Source organism: Manis javanica, chromosome 1 (genome assembly GCF_040802235.1).
Source record: "Manis javanica isolate MJ-LG chromosome 1, MJ_LKY, whole genome shotgun sequence".
In the NCBI taxonomy this organism is placed as follows: domain Eukaryota; kingdom Metazoa; phylum Chordata; class Mammalia; order Pholidota; family Manidae; genus Manis; species Manis javanica.
Genome location: NC_133156.1, coordinates 13,986,282 through 14,004,670, shown reverse-complemented (window position 1 = coordinate 14,004,670; position 18,389 = coordinate 13,986,282). Strand labels below are relative to the sequence as shown.

Here is an 18,389-nt window from a genome sequence, read left to right as displayed (position 1 = left end):
CGTCCACTCTTTAAATTTCCCACATGGTACATAGTTAAGACTGCCTACAGTAAAAATGCTTGACTGGTCTGATCCCAGTAATTCACATACCACCCTATAGGCAAAATACAGCATATCTGGCCCTGGGATTGGTTCAACTGAGATTTTCAAAAAAATTATTTACCTAACTAGCTATGAAATAGTAGTTAAGTATGGCCTAACTACCTGTTCTCTGGTATCATTATGAAATAAAATGCCACTGAGTAACCATGACAGACTGCTTAGATCAACCTGGATTAATAGTTAAATATTTACATAAATTTGACTTACTTCCACTAAAATTACATCATTAAACAGACACTGAGAATTACAACAAAAGAAAAACAAAGTCTCCACATGCCTTCAATTTAGAATGTGCAACATGCAATACTCTCATGCCAAGAGTAATTTCTAACATCAAGAAATTTTAAACCTTCTCAACTCAACCATTAACAATTTAAAAATATATACATCCTTTATCCACATAGGTTCTTAACTACATAGAAAAAATCTTACATATTAATTTATCCTTACATGTTAATGTAAGTGTAAATGGCAAGAAAATATAGTCCTTCAAAGATATGATACACGAAGCTTGAGTTTCTAAGTAGAGATGGGCACAGAGGTTCCTTCAGTTTAAACAGACACTGAGTTTTAGAGATGAAAGACTCCACAGCAATTATCCATGCCATCCTCATCATTTCACAGATGTGAAGATTACAGCCTAGAAAGCTGACCCAAGGTCACAAAGCTAGAGATCAAGGACCTCAAAAAACGCAGTAGGGTGCTCACTATATTAATTAACCTGCTTCTATTAGGATATATTCTAATATCTCTCCAAATACTGAGGTTACATTTGGAATAACATTTCCTTTTATTATTTTCTGTTATTAAAATAAATTTTAAAAGAATGGACATTGAATCTTTCTTTTTCTAATCTCTGGGGATACTCATTATTTTCTCAAAATAAATGTCAGTAGCTCTAAATCATGTATTTGAACTTTAAGATGCAGTCCACCAAACCCTCATATTAGGAATACTTTTTAAGTATTTATTTGTCATTCTAGTTTTACTTTCTACTCATATGTCAGAAGTGCTACTTATCACAGTTAGCTGATTATTACTTTAATGATCTGAAGAAGCCATTAGGGAGACCCCTAAGACTACTCAAGGGCTTTTTATTTTACCCTACATTAAAATAGCTCCATATAACTTGATTTCTAGGTTGTATCTGCTTTTTAGCATTTTGTTTTCACTCCATACTGACAGGTTTTGTCTACTGTCACTTCTTACTACTGCCAATGAGTCTGCTTTTGTCCAACTCTATTCCATTTCTATTATATGGACTTAGAAGCTACATATTCCAATTGATAAGAACAGTATGTAAATCAAGAATAAATGTGTTCTTGATGACAACCTGAGAGCATTCTATAAAACCAAACCCATATATTTTAGTCTATCAATTCTAGTTGTTTAAAAGCACTCTGTAATTACCTCCTTGTTCTCATGTTTCAAAATAGAGATAATAGGTACATGAGGTATTGATACAATAAAAAAAAAATTTATACCTGATTCCATAACATTTTTATCGTGAGAACATCTAGTTTTCTTGAATTTTATTTCATACTACCCTCTGATCGGATACTTCTTTAATACATCTTAAGCTTGTATCAATTTTCTAAAATTAATATTTTCTTTTGGGTCTTCCTTCCATTACTTAGAAAACTGAATTAGTTACAACTTTATAATAATTTCAACCAAGATCTATAGCCTCCTGAACATGTTCAGATGCTACTGATCCTAAACAAAAATAATACCTTCTCTAGATTATTACTACTATTAATATGGTAACTCACTAAGACTCAAAGGCAACAAACTATAATAAGGTTTTCATTTCTACTTGTCAGAGAATCAGTTCCTATAAAATATTTCAAAGTCCATGTATGGTCTACCAACCTCAATTTCAAAAAAAAATTTATTTCTAATATGGAGAGATTTTAAGTTTGACTTGTAATGAGTTTAAATTAGGGAAGAAATCTTTAAAATTTAGACAAAGCAGTCAGAAAATAAAGTTAAAACATGGTTAATATACCTACAATGAACCACATTAATAGCAACTACAACATTAAATTAGATCTTATCTTAAAAACAGAATACATTAAGATAAAGAAATGAGCAAACACAGCAGAAGGATTTCATCCCTTCACGTCTCTATTCCATGCACAGAGATAAAATAAAATTCTACATATAGGAGATACGTAACAGGAAAAAGAAAGGGTAAACAAAAGGCAAGAAAAACATAGTCCATAAAAAGCCCTCCCCCAACTCAACAGATTATCAACCACTGTGTAGGCAATGATCCCTATTATCACCGCCACATTCCATGCAGTCTCATATAAGTTTCCATTTCACCTACCTTTCTTCTCTGAGAGATGTTGAGGGCACCAAAGTCATTAAACAAGGATGAAGCAGGTGAAGTTAGAGCATCTGGAAGGCAAGTTACATAAGTTTCCATCCACACTGACAACTCAGGTAACCCACAAATCTAAAAATCGTTTAACTTGACAATGCTTATCACGGTAATAAAAATCATATACCACAGTAATAGTTAAACCAATGCCTCACATACAGTGCATGTTCAAATACTTTCTGAGTGAATGAAACACAAACTAGAGAATGCTTCATTCAGCCAATACTAAGTACACAAGAAGCTGTATGGATTAGGGTGCATCTATTTGCTTAGAACCAAAAGAAAAATCAAATAGAGAAAAAAAGAAAAGATGACTTTTAACCATGTCTATTAGGAATATGTTTATGAAAGAAGTCAGTCTCCCTCCAGCGAATGTTTGTGTACAAAACCAAATCATGAGAAAAATTAAAAGGGAGGGATGGGGGGAGGACTGCCAACTTTGACTGGACTTGTATTTTAAAATTAGGCAAGAATTTAAAAACATACACTTTATAGAATATTCCATATTTTAAGTTTATCACTAGATATTTGATATTCTTACTAAAATATAAGGTAAATTAAGTTTTCAAAGATGGAAACACAAATGTTTCAAAACACAAACATGAGATTCAAAGATTTTATAACTTCAAAATTCTATTTCTCTGTGGCCAGAGGTTACAAACCAAAATATATCTCAAAATTGTTTCTCAATGAACAAATCAGAAGTGTTTCTGACAAGGTATCCATGATATACACTGAAATATTTTATGTTCATTTCTCAGCTTTAATCTTGTTTCTCATTACCTACGAAATCCTAAAAAATATAATAAATATTCTTATTTAAAGAATCCTTAAATCTCTTCATAATGCAGTACACATAGATTCCCGCTTAATTTCTCTGGCTTCTTTTGCCTGGACTCTCATAGTCTAGCCCTTCATTAGAATTAACAATAATTTAATATAGCTAATAATGCAAAGAGAAAAGCTAGTAAAATAATGATATAAGATAATTTTATGTAATTGATACATTCAAAGCACTTAAAGATAGGTAATATTATTCACCCTTTATGCTATTTTTGATAGCCTTTCAAAGTCAGCTTATAACCTCTGTGGGAATGCTAAAAATATTGTAATGCGACAAATTAGTTACTAATAATTTTATTCAACGTTAAAATGTTGCTTTTTTTCTAAAGCAAGAGACAAAGATTTAAATTTCAAACAGTGATGGAGATTTGATACACAGGAAATAATCAACATGCAACCATTCTCACTGTCACTAACTGTATCTTACTGATGCAGAGTATTAATACTTGTTACACATTTATGAAAAAAATTCTTGAACACTGATTTTTAAAATAGGATACAAAAGATATCTGAAAATTCTTTATCAAAAGCCTTAAAAATGTCTATTATCTTTGAAACAGTAATTCCATGTCTAAAAATGTCTCAAAAATAACTCATTCAAAATATGAATACAGATTCATACACAGAGTCCAATACTGGGGTATAAAAGCTTTTGTTAAAAAATAGAAACAAAAATAGTTATGAAAATAAATAGAATTCAATTTATAATTATCAAGACACATTCAAATAATTTTAAAGTTTATCTAATGGAATCTTAATATATACTTAATAATTATTATGTATTGTGTGTGTATATGAGAAATATCTTAACTGAGTGTAAAGATAATAGATCCTTTTTATTTCCTTCCTTATACTTATTTATAATTTTCAAAACTTCTACACACATTGCTTTTAGAGTCAGAAATAAATATGTAAAAGAAAAAGAAACTAAGTCTTACCATGGCCTGCATATGGCTTGGCACTGTCATTTAGAAGGCTTGGGGAGCTGCTACTATTAGTCATTCGCTGAAAAATAAAACATATATATGTAATATCACTGATATTAAGAATATTCAAATGATTTAAGTTAGGACTGACCCTCTTTGTTTCTCATCATCCAATCTCTTTCACATTATTGACACTCCAATCTTCCTATAAATGTTCTGCTTGGATTATAATCATCTATGCAAATACTCTCCATCAAATGAAAATTTTACTTACTAGCCAGGTATTTAAATCCCATTACAGACCTATTCTGAACTGCACTTTTATAACTTATTAGCTTGGGCAAGACACATAACCACTAAGTTTCCTTGTCTATGAAAAATAAATTCCAACATCCATGTGAGAGGATATAAAGTGATTAGATTTCTAAAGTCAATAAATGCTCTATAATATCCTCCCAATGCATCTTATCCCTCATAAACCTTATAGATTCTATAAATTAGGCTATTCTGTTCTCTAAACATGTCCAATGCTTTTTTTACATGCTCCATAGCTCCTACAGTCTTACCATCCTGAAAAGCATTCATCCCATACCCAGAAAACAAAGCAGAGTGAAACTAGTCTCTATCTAATCTGTACAAACTGCACTGTCACCCCACCCCAAACTCATCCTTGAATGCTTACCCTGACTCCACCTCTACAGGATATGGCTTACCAAATCCCACCTACCCCATCACCTCCTAAAAATCCCACCTTCTGTTCAATAAATTTGGAATAAATGAAGACTCTAGATGTGCCCCACTCTTGGAATAAACTTCACAGCTTAGTGTCATATAAACTCATACCTGCATTAAGGGATACTTTGTTTCCACAGGGCTTCCAAATCCATTGACTCCAATAAAGCTGGTGCTGAAATAGGAATCTGTGAGACTGGTATCAGTTAAAGCACCTCCGTCTATTCCAGGAACTGAAAGAGAAGGAAAATTCAACTATTTCAGTTACTTAAAAGCACAAAACACTGATGGCAGTTTGTGTTCCTACTTATGTTATACTATGTCCAATCCCTGTCACACTTACTTTTATTTATCTGTTCATAACAATAGGAACAAATTGTCTCAGCTCTAAAAATGATAAAAATGCTCAAATTGACTGATTTTTTTCCTACAGAGATAACATTTTATATCAGTCACCTAAGAGCCACCAAGCACAACACAAAGAAACAAACCACACTTGCATTTCCAGTTTTCTTTAACTTTGCAAGACAGTAGAATATCAACCACTGTAATTTTTCCTGTGAATCTTCATGTGATAAACAGACACAGGTTTCTCAGGGCTGCTTCTCTTAGCACATCTTATGAAAAAGACCAGCAGTCTCACATTAACTCATAATTCAGTAAAAACAGTTCTGCAGAGACAGCAATGGAAAAGGGTTCAGAAATCAGATAAGCTGTCTGCTGACTTTAGGATAGTGTAATACCGGATGACTGTAACTAGTACAATGATTGTAATCCATTGTGTATCAACAAAGTAATGGACAATATGTTTTAGATGCTACTTCCTGATAAGTACTTGGAATTCTGCTATTTTCTAAGCTGCTAGTTAAATACAAAGCTTTACAAATCAGCTTAGCTGCAATGAGGACTGCAGAGCCTCTAAGAACCACTGAAATCACTCCTAACCCACCCCCGAACGTGTAAACTAAAAAATTCTAGTAGTTGGATGTAGGGTGCTATGATCTAAATGTTTCTATACCACCAAATTTTATATGTTGAAATCCTAAGACCCCAAAATGATGACATTAAGTTAGAGCCTCTGAGAGGTGCTTTAGGTCATGAAAAGTGGAGCCCTCATGAATGAGATTAACGTTCTTCTAAGAAACCCTACACAGATTCCCTAGCCCCTTCCACCATGTGAGGACACAGCAAGAAGGCACCCATCTACCAATCATTAACTGGGTCCTGACCAACTATCACACAATATCTGCAAGTGCCATGATCCTGGACTTGTCAGTCTCCAGAACTATGAGAAATACATGTTTTTATAAGCCACCCAGTCTGTTGCACTTTGTTGTAACAACGCAAACTGACTAAGACATAGGGGATTCCCTGGACACAATCTGAGGTAATTTTTATCCTTTTTTCTTAAAAATTATTTTTCAAATACAACAATGAAGCAAAACTAAAGGAATAAAACAGCAGCAGACTCACAGACTCCAAGAAGGGACTAGCAGTTACGAAAGGGGAGGGGGGAGGGGGGGTACAGACGGAAGGAGAAGGGGATTGCGGGGTATCATGATTAGTGCACATGTGTGTGGGGGGTCACGGGGAAGGCAGTGTAGCACAGAGAAGACAAGTAGGGACTCTGTGGCATCTTACTACACTGTTGGACAGTGACTGCAATGGGGTATGGGGTGGGACTCAATAAGGGTGAATGTAGAAATCACATTGTTTTTCTTGTGAAACCTTTGTAAGAGTGTATATCAATGATACCTTAATAAAAAAGAATTTCTCAAAATGTATTCTTTTATAATTACAAAAAAGGTTATTTTTAATGGTTCGTATCTTAAAAATTAGTGACTACAAATTCAGATGTGAAGATTTATGTGAGGCTATTCATCATTATGTTCATTTATATACTAGTATAACAAGTATTTTAATAACAAAAAAACTAGAAATGTGCAATGCACAACAGAAGAAATTAAGTGATTTCTAACATATGCACTGAAAGAATACTATGAAATAATTAAGAATCATGGTAATTAATATCTGAGATTTATTTAATATTCTAGCAAATCAAAGCAAAAACAAGGAGGAGGAACCTAATAAGACTAGTAAAATGTTGATTGTTGTTGAAGCTGAGTCATAGGAGATTATTGTACTCCCCACTTTTATCAAAGTTTAAAATTTCCCATAATAAAAGTTTGTAGAAAATAAGGATAATGAAGATTTAATAATGATACTGTCATAACTGTTTACAAAGTGAAGTGAAAAGGGAACACATTTTTATTTATAGTATGATAACACTGTATGCTTGCATATACACACACACACAATGTAACTTAATAAATATACTAAAATATTAATCTTTTGATTAACTGGTTGATTATTTGGTCGACTGAATGGAAGAGATTAGTCTTTTATGACTTTTCTACAATATAGTTATTTTCATAATAATGATGATGACGATGATGACACAGAAATCCATAGGGGAGAAGCTTCTTCATTCCACCAAAACATTATGGCATCTTCGGTATCTTTTCCTAATAAAATAGAATGGTTTTCAAAAATAAACTACAACTCAGAGTGAAATAATCTTTAAAATAGCATTTTATATTTATTTCAAATGTTTTTTTATTTTAAATTCAGTTTTATTTTATACAAGCTAATACAACAGGACTATTGTTGAACATGTTAGAATTCAAATTTCTATGCTCAATGACTTATCCTCTAGATTAAGTAAGATCCAATGGACTAAAAATAATCACATAGGCATAACAAAATATTTGTAAAATAAAAAAATAGCAAACTGCTGTCAGAGGACAATAAAACAATCTCCTAAACTTCCCATCCTTTAATAACACTTTAACATTAAGAAACAGAATTTTTCTTAATACATTACCAAATTTCTAGTAGTGATTTTCACTATATTAAAATTGGCTTACTTTCCTTTAGGATATACAACTTTGATAGAAGAAACCTTATGTTCCCTAACAGGAACATCTGACTGGGCTTTAAAAAAAAATAAAATGAGGGAGGAGGCCTGAATCTGGCCAGCAATTAAGGGTCAACTTTTTTTTAATGAAATAGTCCACACAAAGACCCAAAACTGTAAAAGAGCTAGAAGAAAACATATGGAGAAAGCTCCTTGAATCGGTTTTGGCAGTAACATTTTTGGATGTGATACCAAAGTGCAAGCAACAAAAGCAAACACAAACACATGGAGCTAGGTCAAAAGGAAAAGCATCTGCACAAGAAACAAAAAGGCAACCTATGGAATGACAGAACATGTTTGCAAACCATCTATCTGGAAAAGGGTTAATATCCAAAATATATGAGGAACTCATACAATTAAATAGCAAAAAAAAAAAAAAACTGGTTAAAAGCTTCTGTACAGCAAAGGACACCATCAACAGAACAAAAAGGCATCCTACAGTATGGGAGAATATATTTGTAAATGACATATCCAACAAGGGGTTAACATCCAAAATAGATAAAGAACTCACATGCCTCAACAACCAAAAAGCAAATAACCTGATTAACAAATGGGCGGAGGATATGAACAGACACTTCTCCAAAGAAGAAATTCAGATGGCCAACAAGCACATGAAAAGATGCTCCACATCGCTAATTATCAGGAAAATGTAAATTAATACTGCAATGAGATACCACCTCACACCAGACCAGTTAGGATGGCCAACATAGTAAAGACTAGGAACAACAAATGCTGGCGAAGATGTGGAGAAAGGGGAACCCTTCTACACTGCTGGTAGGAATGTAAACTAGTTCAACCATTGTGGAAAGCAGTACGGAGGTTCCTCAAGAAACTAAAAATAGAAATACCATTTGACCCAGGAATTCCACTCCTAGGAATTTACCCTAAGAATGCAGAAGCCCAGTTTCAAAAAGACATATGCAACCCTATGTTTATCATAGTACTATTTACAATAGCCAAGAAATGGAAGCAACCTAAGTGTCCATCAGTAGATGAATGGATAAAGAAGATGTGGTACATATACACAATGGAATATTATTCAGCCATAGAAGAAAACAAATCCTCCTATTTGCAGAAACATGGATGGAGCTAGAGGGTATTATGCTCAGTGAAATAAGCCAAGCCGAGAAAGACAAGTACCAAATGACTTCACTCATCTGTGGAACGTAAGAACAAAGCAAAAACTGAAGGAACAGAACAGCAGCAGACTCACAGAACCCAAGAATGGACCAACAGTTACCAAAGGGAAAGGGACTGGGGAGGGTGGTAGGAAGGGGGGGAGAAGGGGAATTAGGGGCATTACGAATAGCACACATAACATGGGGGAAGGGCAGTATAGCACAAACAAGACAAGTAGTGACTCTATAGCATCTTACTACACTGATGGACAGTGACTATAATGGGGTATGTGGTGGGCACATGAGAATGGGGGAATCCAGTAACAAATATGTTGCTCATGTGATTGTATATTAATGATACTAAAACAAAAGAAAAAAATGGGTAAAGGATTTGAACAGACATTTTTCCAAACAAGATGCACAAATAGCCAACAGGTGCATAAAAAGCTGCTCAACATCACAAATCATCAGGGAGATGCAGATCAAAACCACAGTGAGATACCAATTCACATCTGTCAGTATGGCTATTATCAAATAGACAGGAGACAAGTTTTCATGAGGCTATACAGAAGAGAAAAATCCTTGTGCATTGTTGGTGGGAATGTAAATTGGTGCAGCCACTATGGAAAAGAGTATGGAGGTCCCTCAAAATATTAATAGAACTACTGTACCTTCCAGCAATCTTACTTCTGAGTACGGTAGTCTCCCCTTATCTAAGGCCTCACTTTCTGCAATTTCAGTTTCCCCCAGTCAGCCCTGGTCCGAAGCAGGTGATCCTCCTCCTGACATACCATCAGAAGATCAATAGTAGTCTACTACTACGTCACAGTACCTATGTCATTCACCTCACTTCACTCATCACCCAGGCATTTTATCATCTCTAATTACCACTACAAGTATGCATACAGTACAGTAAGATATTTTGAGAAAAGGATGACATTCATATAACTTTTACTATATTTTTGTTTTATTATTAGTTATTAATTTCTTAGTGTACTTAATTTATAAATTAGCCTTTATCATAGATATGTACATACAGGAAAAAACATAGTATATATAGGGTTCATACTATCTGTGGTTCAGTCATCCACTGCAGTCTTTGAATGTACTCACCAAGAATAAGGGGTGACTACTGTACACATCTGAAATGAAATCCATATTCACTGCAGTATTATTCACAATAGCCAAGACATGGAAACAATCTAAGTGACTTCTGATAGATGAATGGATAAAGAAAATGTGGTGAATACAAACACAATGGAATATTATTCAGCCAAATAAAGAAGGAAATCCTGCCACCTGTGACAACATGGACAGATCTTGAAGGCATTATACTAAATGATGTAAGTCAGAGAAAGACAAATACTGTATGTTCTCACCTTTATGTGAAATCTAAAAAGCAGAAATCAAGAAAATAGAATAGTAGTAAGTTGTCAGGGGCTGGGGAGTAGGAAAAATGGGGAGATGTAGGTCAAAGGATACAAAATTCCAGCTATCAGATGAGTAAGTTCTGGGGACCTAAAGTTCAGCATGGCAACTATAACAAACAATATTATATACAAAGTTGTTAAGAGAGTAGATCTTGCTATCACCACACAAAAAAAAGGTGATTATATGACAGGATGGAGGTTTTAGCTAATCTTACTGTGGTAATCATTCTGCAATATATAGGTATACCAAATCATGTAGTACACCTTAAATTTACATATATGTCAACAGTATCTCAACTGCACTGGGAGTTAAAAAAACATTCCCCATAAATACTTACACTTGGTTTTCTTGTTTTGGAAAGAAGGAAATGGGAATTGATACCTCAAGAGTAGTTAGGAAAAATCACTAATCCATGATACATTATTTCATTCTATATAGATCACAAATTTTTTTATCATTCTTATTACTAAGACATAATACCTACTTACCTCACAGGACTTTGAGGAGAAAAGGCATGTAGAACACTTTGCAGTTTAAACTACATTAAATGTAAGGCATGTTAGAGACCTTAACTACCAAGACTAAATAATTGAGAACTTTCTACTTCTTCAACCCCTTATTTCTGCAATCCACTTTAATCGATTCAGTAATAATCAACTGAACAATCACTATGTAGATATGAATCTCAGTCTGAATGACAACTGTGGCAAAGATGATATTACTTTTATTTTGTGGTTAAGCAAACAATGATTCAGAGAAATTAGATAGCTTGTCCCAAATCACAAAGCTATTAAGTGGTAGAACAGGAATATAAAAGCAATCTCTCTATTTGTACTCATTTCTATTTATACTTACTAAAATGCCCTTCAATTAAGACAGGAAATTATAAATCAAAAGATGAAACTTCAAGTCTTCAGTTTTAAAATGATCATGAGATACTCAAAACTTTGAACCAAAGGATCTTACAGTAAAGAATCAGAATTTCTATACCTGCCAGCAGTTACCCTGCAACGAAGATAAAAATGTGCACAATAACCTACTAAAAAAACAAAACCCAATCTCATAGCTTAGCTAAGTAATTGTCATCCTTCACCTTCAATCTTGTCCCCTACTGATGAAATGTTTAATGTCCTAAAAATATCACAATAGGTCAATGTTATCCAATGGGAATTCTGAAGTCAAGTAAATTTGGAAAATATTAGAAAAAACAAATATAAATGAATTTCTTTATTGCACATCTCAAAGCCTGCATACACAGTGTGAAATGTGACAATCCCAAAAGAAGACAGAATACTTCCCAAATTTATCTGACTAAGGAACCTTTTCTACATGAAGCAGCTTGAAGAACTAGTATTTCATAGAACACATTTTACAAAAAATATCCAGATGAAAATACCAAGTGGTTTTCCTCTGCCAAGGACATCACAGAGAAGATGCTGCCAATGTTTATCCCAAGGCATGAAATCTAAACTTCCTCGTCTGACATCAAAAAGCCCTCAACAATCTGTTCTTAACCTATCATTCTACCATTTCCTAAAATTGCTAAGTTTGAATCTCATTTCTGCTACTTACCAGCCACAAAGTCTTGGGAAAAATGCATATAAAATGAAGATTGTATCATCACTTGTAAAATGAAAATTACACCATCTATCCTGCAAACCTCAATGAAGTTATGAAAAACAATGAAACAGTATCTTAAAAGTTCTTTTAAAAACCTTAATGGATGCCACACTGAGGGATTAAACATGGCAGCATGAGAGGTGAGAGACCTAAAACCACATATAAGACAAACATATAATTAATACAAAGTAATCCTGAAAGAGCAACAGGAGAGAAGACTGCGCCAGATTACATACACCTGAAGGAAAGAACAGACCTCACGAAACAGGGTAATGTACCAAAGCCATGACCCAGCAGGACCCAAGCCCTTCCCCAACCCCAGCTCACCAGCAAGAACAAGAGAAACAGAATGGGGAGGGAGTGGAGGCCTGGGACTGCTGAACCCCAAGCTCTGGAGATCTGCTCTGGGAGCAAGAACCTACACTGCATGGTGCCATTGAGACAGGGACAGTGGGTGTAGTCAGAGTAGGGTGAGGGCCTCCGGAGGGGGCAGGGCGGGATATTTGCAGTCAGAGCAATGTAACTACATGCAAGGAAACCCCCCTGCTAAAACTCTATGTTAAACATTGAGCTCTAGAATCATTCTTCAGTGAAATCAGTTAATGTTCCCCAGATAAAGAGTAGTAGCACATGTTTTATTATGCTAACCATTTATAATCATGTGTAAGGTTCTCTTTAGCATACTAAAAGGCCCAGGCCTATGTGCTGTCTTTCTCCTTCAGATCTGATGAAGTGATTTTGCAAACTGGGCAACTCATTTAGCAAGTAAGCCCAGGCATAAACAACACAGTAAAAGGCAGGAAGAATTCCACCTTAAAGATAAGATTGCATTTTAATACCCAAGAAGTTAAGACATTAAAAATTCTTAACTTACTCTTTAGCAAACAATACCTCAGCCCACCTTGGGGGCTGAGCAGGTGGCCTTGTTTCATATGCTCCCAGACCAAGATGCTGGTATCTCAGAGAGAAATCTTAAGAGGAAGTTGCTTGTGTTAAGTTAATTCTAAATATTCAGAAACCACTTAACAAGTTCACACCCCTAAGTTTTTTCATGTTCTCGAAAAATCCTCAGCTGCCTATAAAACTCCCTAGACAATGCACCACTATGGACTCTCTTGTCCCCTCCTGATGTGAGCCGGGAGCTCTGTCCTTTCATTTTATCTCTAAATAAAAGTCTGTACCTTGCTCTCCTACCTTGACTGTTTGTGAACCTCATTGTTCGGCTCCGCAAACAAGAACCCCGGCATCACCATGGTTATTAGTGGGGTTGGAAAGCTAAGACAGGCAGAATACCTGGAGAGACTGAGATTCCAGCTGCTTGTGGAAAACAGGGATTCATATCCTGCTGATCTGGGCTGGCAGTCTCAGAGACTTTCTAAAAGTGAGAGGGCTGCTAAAGGGGCAAGGATTTCAGAGGTTACTGCTCAGGAGAAAGGACAAGTAGACAAAATCTCCAGGTACACTCTGCCCAGCAGGTTGGGAACTTTCACAGTCTTCAGGCGCTACATCCCCCTGGCTGGCTACACAGCTCCAAGGCCCCCTACCGTGACATGCCGCCTGCTGCGCCTTCCTCCTGGCAAACCCACACCTGGCTTGCAAACCGGCAGCCCCTGCCCTGGCGTCAGGCCAGCCAGAGGGAGGCCCTACCTACAGCAGCTACAAACACAAAGCATAGAGGCTTACACCTGTGTGTTAGGCCCACTGGTTCTGGAAGTGGAGACAGGCATAGCTGCCGGGAAGGAGGGAACAACTCTTTCCTCCCCCCAGGCACCAGCACCACTCCCCTGCAACCCCTGACAGGGTCTGAGCAGCAGCAGAGTAGAGCTTCTGGGCACTAGAGGGCGCCACATAAAAATATGAAAAGTCAAAGGAACCTGGTTCAAAGTAAAATCTCAACACCAGAAAAAGGATCGAGTGAGATTGAACTAATAAATCTTCCTGAAAGAGATTTCAACATAAAAATCAAACATGCTCCTGGAGGTACAGAAAAATATTCAAGAACTCAGGAACGAATTAAGGACAGAGATCCAATCGTTGAGGGACACTATGGAGGGTATTAAGAGCAGATTAGATACAGTGGAGGAGACGATAAATGGAATAGAAATTAGGGAAGAGGAATACAAAGAAGCTGAGGCACAGAGAGAAAAAAGGATCTCTAAGAATGAAAGAATACTGGGAGAACTGTGTGACCAATCCAAACGGAACAATATTAGTATTACAGGGGTACCAGAAGAAGTGAGAGAAAAAGGGAAAGAAAGTGTCTTTGAGGAAGTAAATGCTGAAAACTTCCCCAGTCTGGGGAAGGAGACAGTCTCTCAGGCCATGGAGGTACACACATCTCCCAACACAAGGGACCCAAGGAAGACAACACCAAGACATATAATAATTAATATGGCAAGGATCAAGGATAAGGACAGACTATTAAAAGCAGCCAGAGAGAGAAATAAGATCACATACAAAGGAAAACCCATCAAGCTATCATCAGATTTCTCAGCAGAAACCTTACAGGCCAGAAGGGAGTGGCATGATATATTTAATACAATGAAGCAGAAGGGCCTCAAACCAAGAATACTCTACCAGGAAAGATTATCATTTAAATTTGAAGGAGGGATTTAAGCAAAAGCTGAGAGAATTTACCTCCCACAAACCATCTTTACAGTGTATTTTGGAGGAACTGCTATAGATGGAAGTGTTCCTAAGGCTAAATAGCTGTCACCAGAGGTAATAAAAAGGGATAGACAAAGAGTACAGAATATGATACCTAATATATAAAGAACTGAGGAGGAAGAAAAGGAGGAGAAATAGAAAAGAACCTTTAGATTGTCTTTGTAATAGCATATTCAGTGAGTTAAGTTAGACTCTTAGATATTAAGGAAAGTAACTTGGAACCTTTGGAAACCACAAATCTAAAGGCTGCAATGGCAATAAGTATATGCCTATTGATAATCACCCTAAATGTAAATGGTCCGAATGCACCAATCAAAAGACACAGAGTCACTGAATGGATAAAAAAACAAGACCTAACTATATGCTGCCTAAGAGACTCACTTCAAACCCAAAAACATACACAGACTAAAAGTGAAGGGATGGAAAAAGGTATTTCATGCAACTAATAGGGAGGAAAAAGCAGGTGTAGCAATACTCGTATAAGACAAAATAGACATTAAAACAAAGAAAGCCACAAGAGACAAAGAAGGACATTACATAATGATAAAGGGGGCAGTCCAACAAGAGGATATAACCATTATAAATATCTAGCACACAATACAGGAGCACCGACATATGTGACACAAATACTAACAGAATTAAAGGAGGAAATAGAATGCAATGCATTCATTCTAGGAGACTTCAACATACCACGCACTCCAAAGGACAGACCCACCAGACAGAAAATAAGTAAGGATACAGAGGCACTGAACAACACATTAGAACAGATGGACCTGACATCTACAGAACTCTACACGGAAAAGCAGCAGGATACACATTCTTCTCATTCTTTTTTTTATTTTAAAGAGCATTTGTGATCTTTAACATACTATGAAATTATTGAGGCTTTATGTTTATAAATATTGTCTACCTTACCCATTAAGACATATGGTCCACACAGGAAGGGGTATTTTATTTGGCTCACTAATGTATCCCAAGAATCTAAAGCAGTAGCTGACACAGAGTAAGTCCTTAATAAACATTTGATGATTAAATAAATTGAGACTCCACTTTTAGCCCATATTATAAGCTGAAAGCTTGCCAAAAATTAAATTTTGCCAACACATTATTTGTATAACACTAAATTTTTTTATAATATCAGAGGACATTGCTGTAATTTTTACTCTAAAAGTTGCCCTGATTTTTCCAAGCTTTAAGCAGGTAGATTCCCTGTCCCATTTTTGTCACGACTCTTCCTCAGAGATAGCTGACATATTTTTATAGTCTATGAACCATAAAAAGTCACTTAAAGAATTTAAAGGGCCCCATTCTATTTTGTCTTTTCTCATACCTGATCTCATCCGTTCAACCAAGGATACAGTCAGATTCAGGAACAGCAATATTTAAGAGAGAAAGTTTAGGGACAGATGAGCAAAATAATATAGTTAAACCGGATGATATATAAAGTCCTTTCCAGCTTTTCCAGGTCTCTCATGCTCTATTTAATATTCATAAAAGCAGCCTAAGGTATCTGTACTAAGAATGTAGATAAACAATGAAAGGCTATTATATAGTAATGCCTTTTATTAAATACACAATTGAAATGTCACAGTGACTACTTACACATATTAGCTTATTAAGTTGCAAAAATGTGATTTACGTATCTCTAGATACGTAAGCCATTGGGGAAAAAGTCCTGCTGGGCAAATTCTATATGGTGACTTATTTCAAATATCTTATTTTCAGCTAACTTTTTTTTTAAAGATATAATTGACATATAACATTGTCTTAGTTTAAGGTATACAACATAATGATTTGATATAAGCATATACTGCAAAATGATTACCACAATAAGTTTAGCTAACATCTATCCCCAGACACAGGTACAATTTTTTTTTCTTCTGATGAGAACTTTTAAGATCACCTCTCTTGGTAACCTTCAAATATACAATACAGCACTGCTGACTATAGCCACCTTGTTGTGTATTACATTCCCAGAACTTCTAAGTTCGTACCTCTTGGCTACCTTCACCTATTTCATTCATCTCCCACCCCCACCTCTGGCAGCCACCAGTCAGTCCTCTGTAATTATGAGTTCAGGGGGTTTTTTTGGTTTCACATATAAGTGAGATCATATGGTAGCTGTCTACATTGGGTATATTTTCAATGTACCAAGTTTGAACCAGATTACTTACTGAAAATTCTGTATGTTCTTAACATACATGCATATTATAATCTATATACATTTATGTATAAATATACATAATACAATAAGATAACAGCTTAAAATAGCCATAATTTGTAATAATAGTAAAAGACTATAGCAATCTAAATGTCAAAAAGAGGAATACAATCACACCATGGGATATTATTATACAGACATTAAAAGAATAAGGCAGACATTTGCAACAACATGGATGGAGCTGGAGGGTATTATGCTCAGTGAAATAAGCCAGGCAGAGAAAGACAAGTACCAAATGATTTCACTCATCTGTGAAGTATAACAACAAAGCAAAATTGAAGGAACAAAACAGGAGAAGACTCACAGACTACAAGGGACTAACAGTTTACCAAAGGGAAGGGGTTGGAGAGGGTGGATGGGGAGGGAAGAAGGGGGTTAAGGGGCATTATAATTAGCACACATAATATAGGTAGGTCAGGGGGAAGGCAATATAGCACAGAGAAGACAAGTAGTGACTCTATAGCATCCTACTACGCTGATAGACTGACTGTGATGGGGTGGGGGTGGGACTTGATAATAGGGGTGAATGTTGAAACTACAATGTTACTCATGTGAAACCTTCTAAGATTGTATGTCAATGATACCTTAATAAAAAAATTAGCAGTAAAAAGAATAAGGTAGATTTCTATGTGTAGATGTAAAACTACAAGACACGCAAATAAGTGAGAAAATTCAAAGTGCATTAGGCTTCCGTGTGTGCATACATGTATATGTATGTTGGTATGTGCTAGAGATAGGGAAATATAAACATGATTGTATAGGTAAAGAATGTTTCTGAATGGATACATAATAAATTGGAAAGATTAACTGTCTTTCGGAATCAGAGATCACGGAAGTGAGGAAGGTAGGAGGCTTTTTTTCATTGTGTATCCTCCTGTGCTGTTTAAATTTTTAACCTGTGCATGTATTACATTTCCAAAAACAAGGTATTATTTGTATTTTTTAAAGCTGAAAGTTTTAACATTAAAAATATCATTAGAAACTATCTTCAGAAAAATAGAAGTATTTTTTTTCTTCTTAAAAGAAAAAGCAAGAGGAGTACCAAAGGAGACATCAAAAAAGGGAGAGCTTTTTTATGGAATGGGACTGTCACTTACATGCTAATTAACTCAGCCAAGATTAGGGAGATCAGCATGCCCTTCCCTATATCAAAGTTAAGCTTAATGTTAAACAGTTAATGTTTTCAGAAATTGTTGGGAAGGGAAGAGGTGGTATTTTAAAGGTTAAACCTGAAATAATTCATTTTCTAGAACATAGTAACATTTAGCAAACACAGGATTATTTTAGAGCTGAAAGGATTTTGGACATCATGTACTCCACACCTGATTCTCCTACTTTACAGATAAAGACATGTATTTCCACATGC

General features: G+C 35.5%; 1 protein-coding gene across 5 annotated transcripts in view; it reads right to left on the bottom strand.

Annotated features, from left to right (window-relative positions):
• The window catches only part of PAN3 (poly(A) specific ribonuclease subunit PAN3), a 127,216-nt gene that overhangs the window by 101,658 nt on the left and 7,169 nt on the right, over positions 1-18,389 (bottom strand). For all 5 annotated transcript variants that reach the window (XM_037003944.2, XM_073228615.1, XM_073228624.1 and 2 more), the window contains exons 2-4: positions 5,101-5,222; positions 4,270-4,336; positions 2,435-2,505 (exon numbers count right to left, since the gene is read on the bottom strand). In XM_037003944.2, coding sequence (XP_036859839.2) covers positions 2,435-2,505; positions 4,270-4,336; positions 5,101-5,222 — 260 coding nt within the window. The remainder of the gene's footprint in view (positions 1-2,434; positions 2,506-4,269; positions 4,337-5,100; positions 5,223-18,389) is intronic.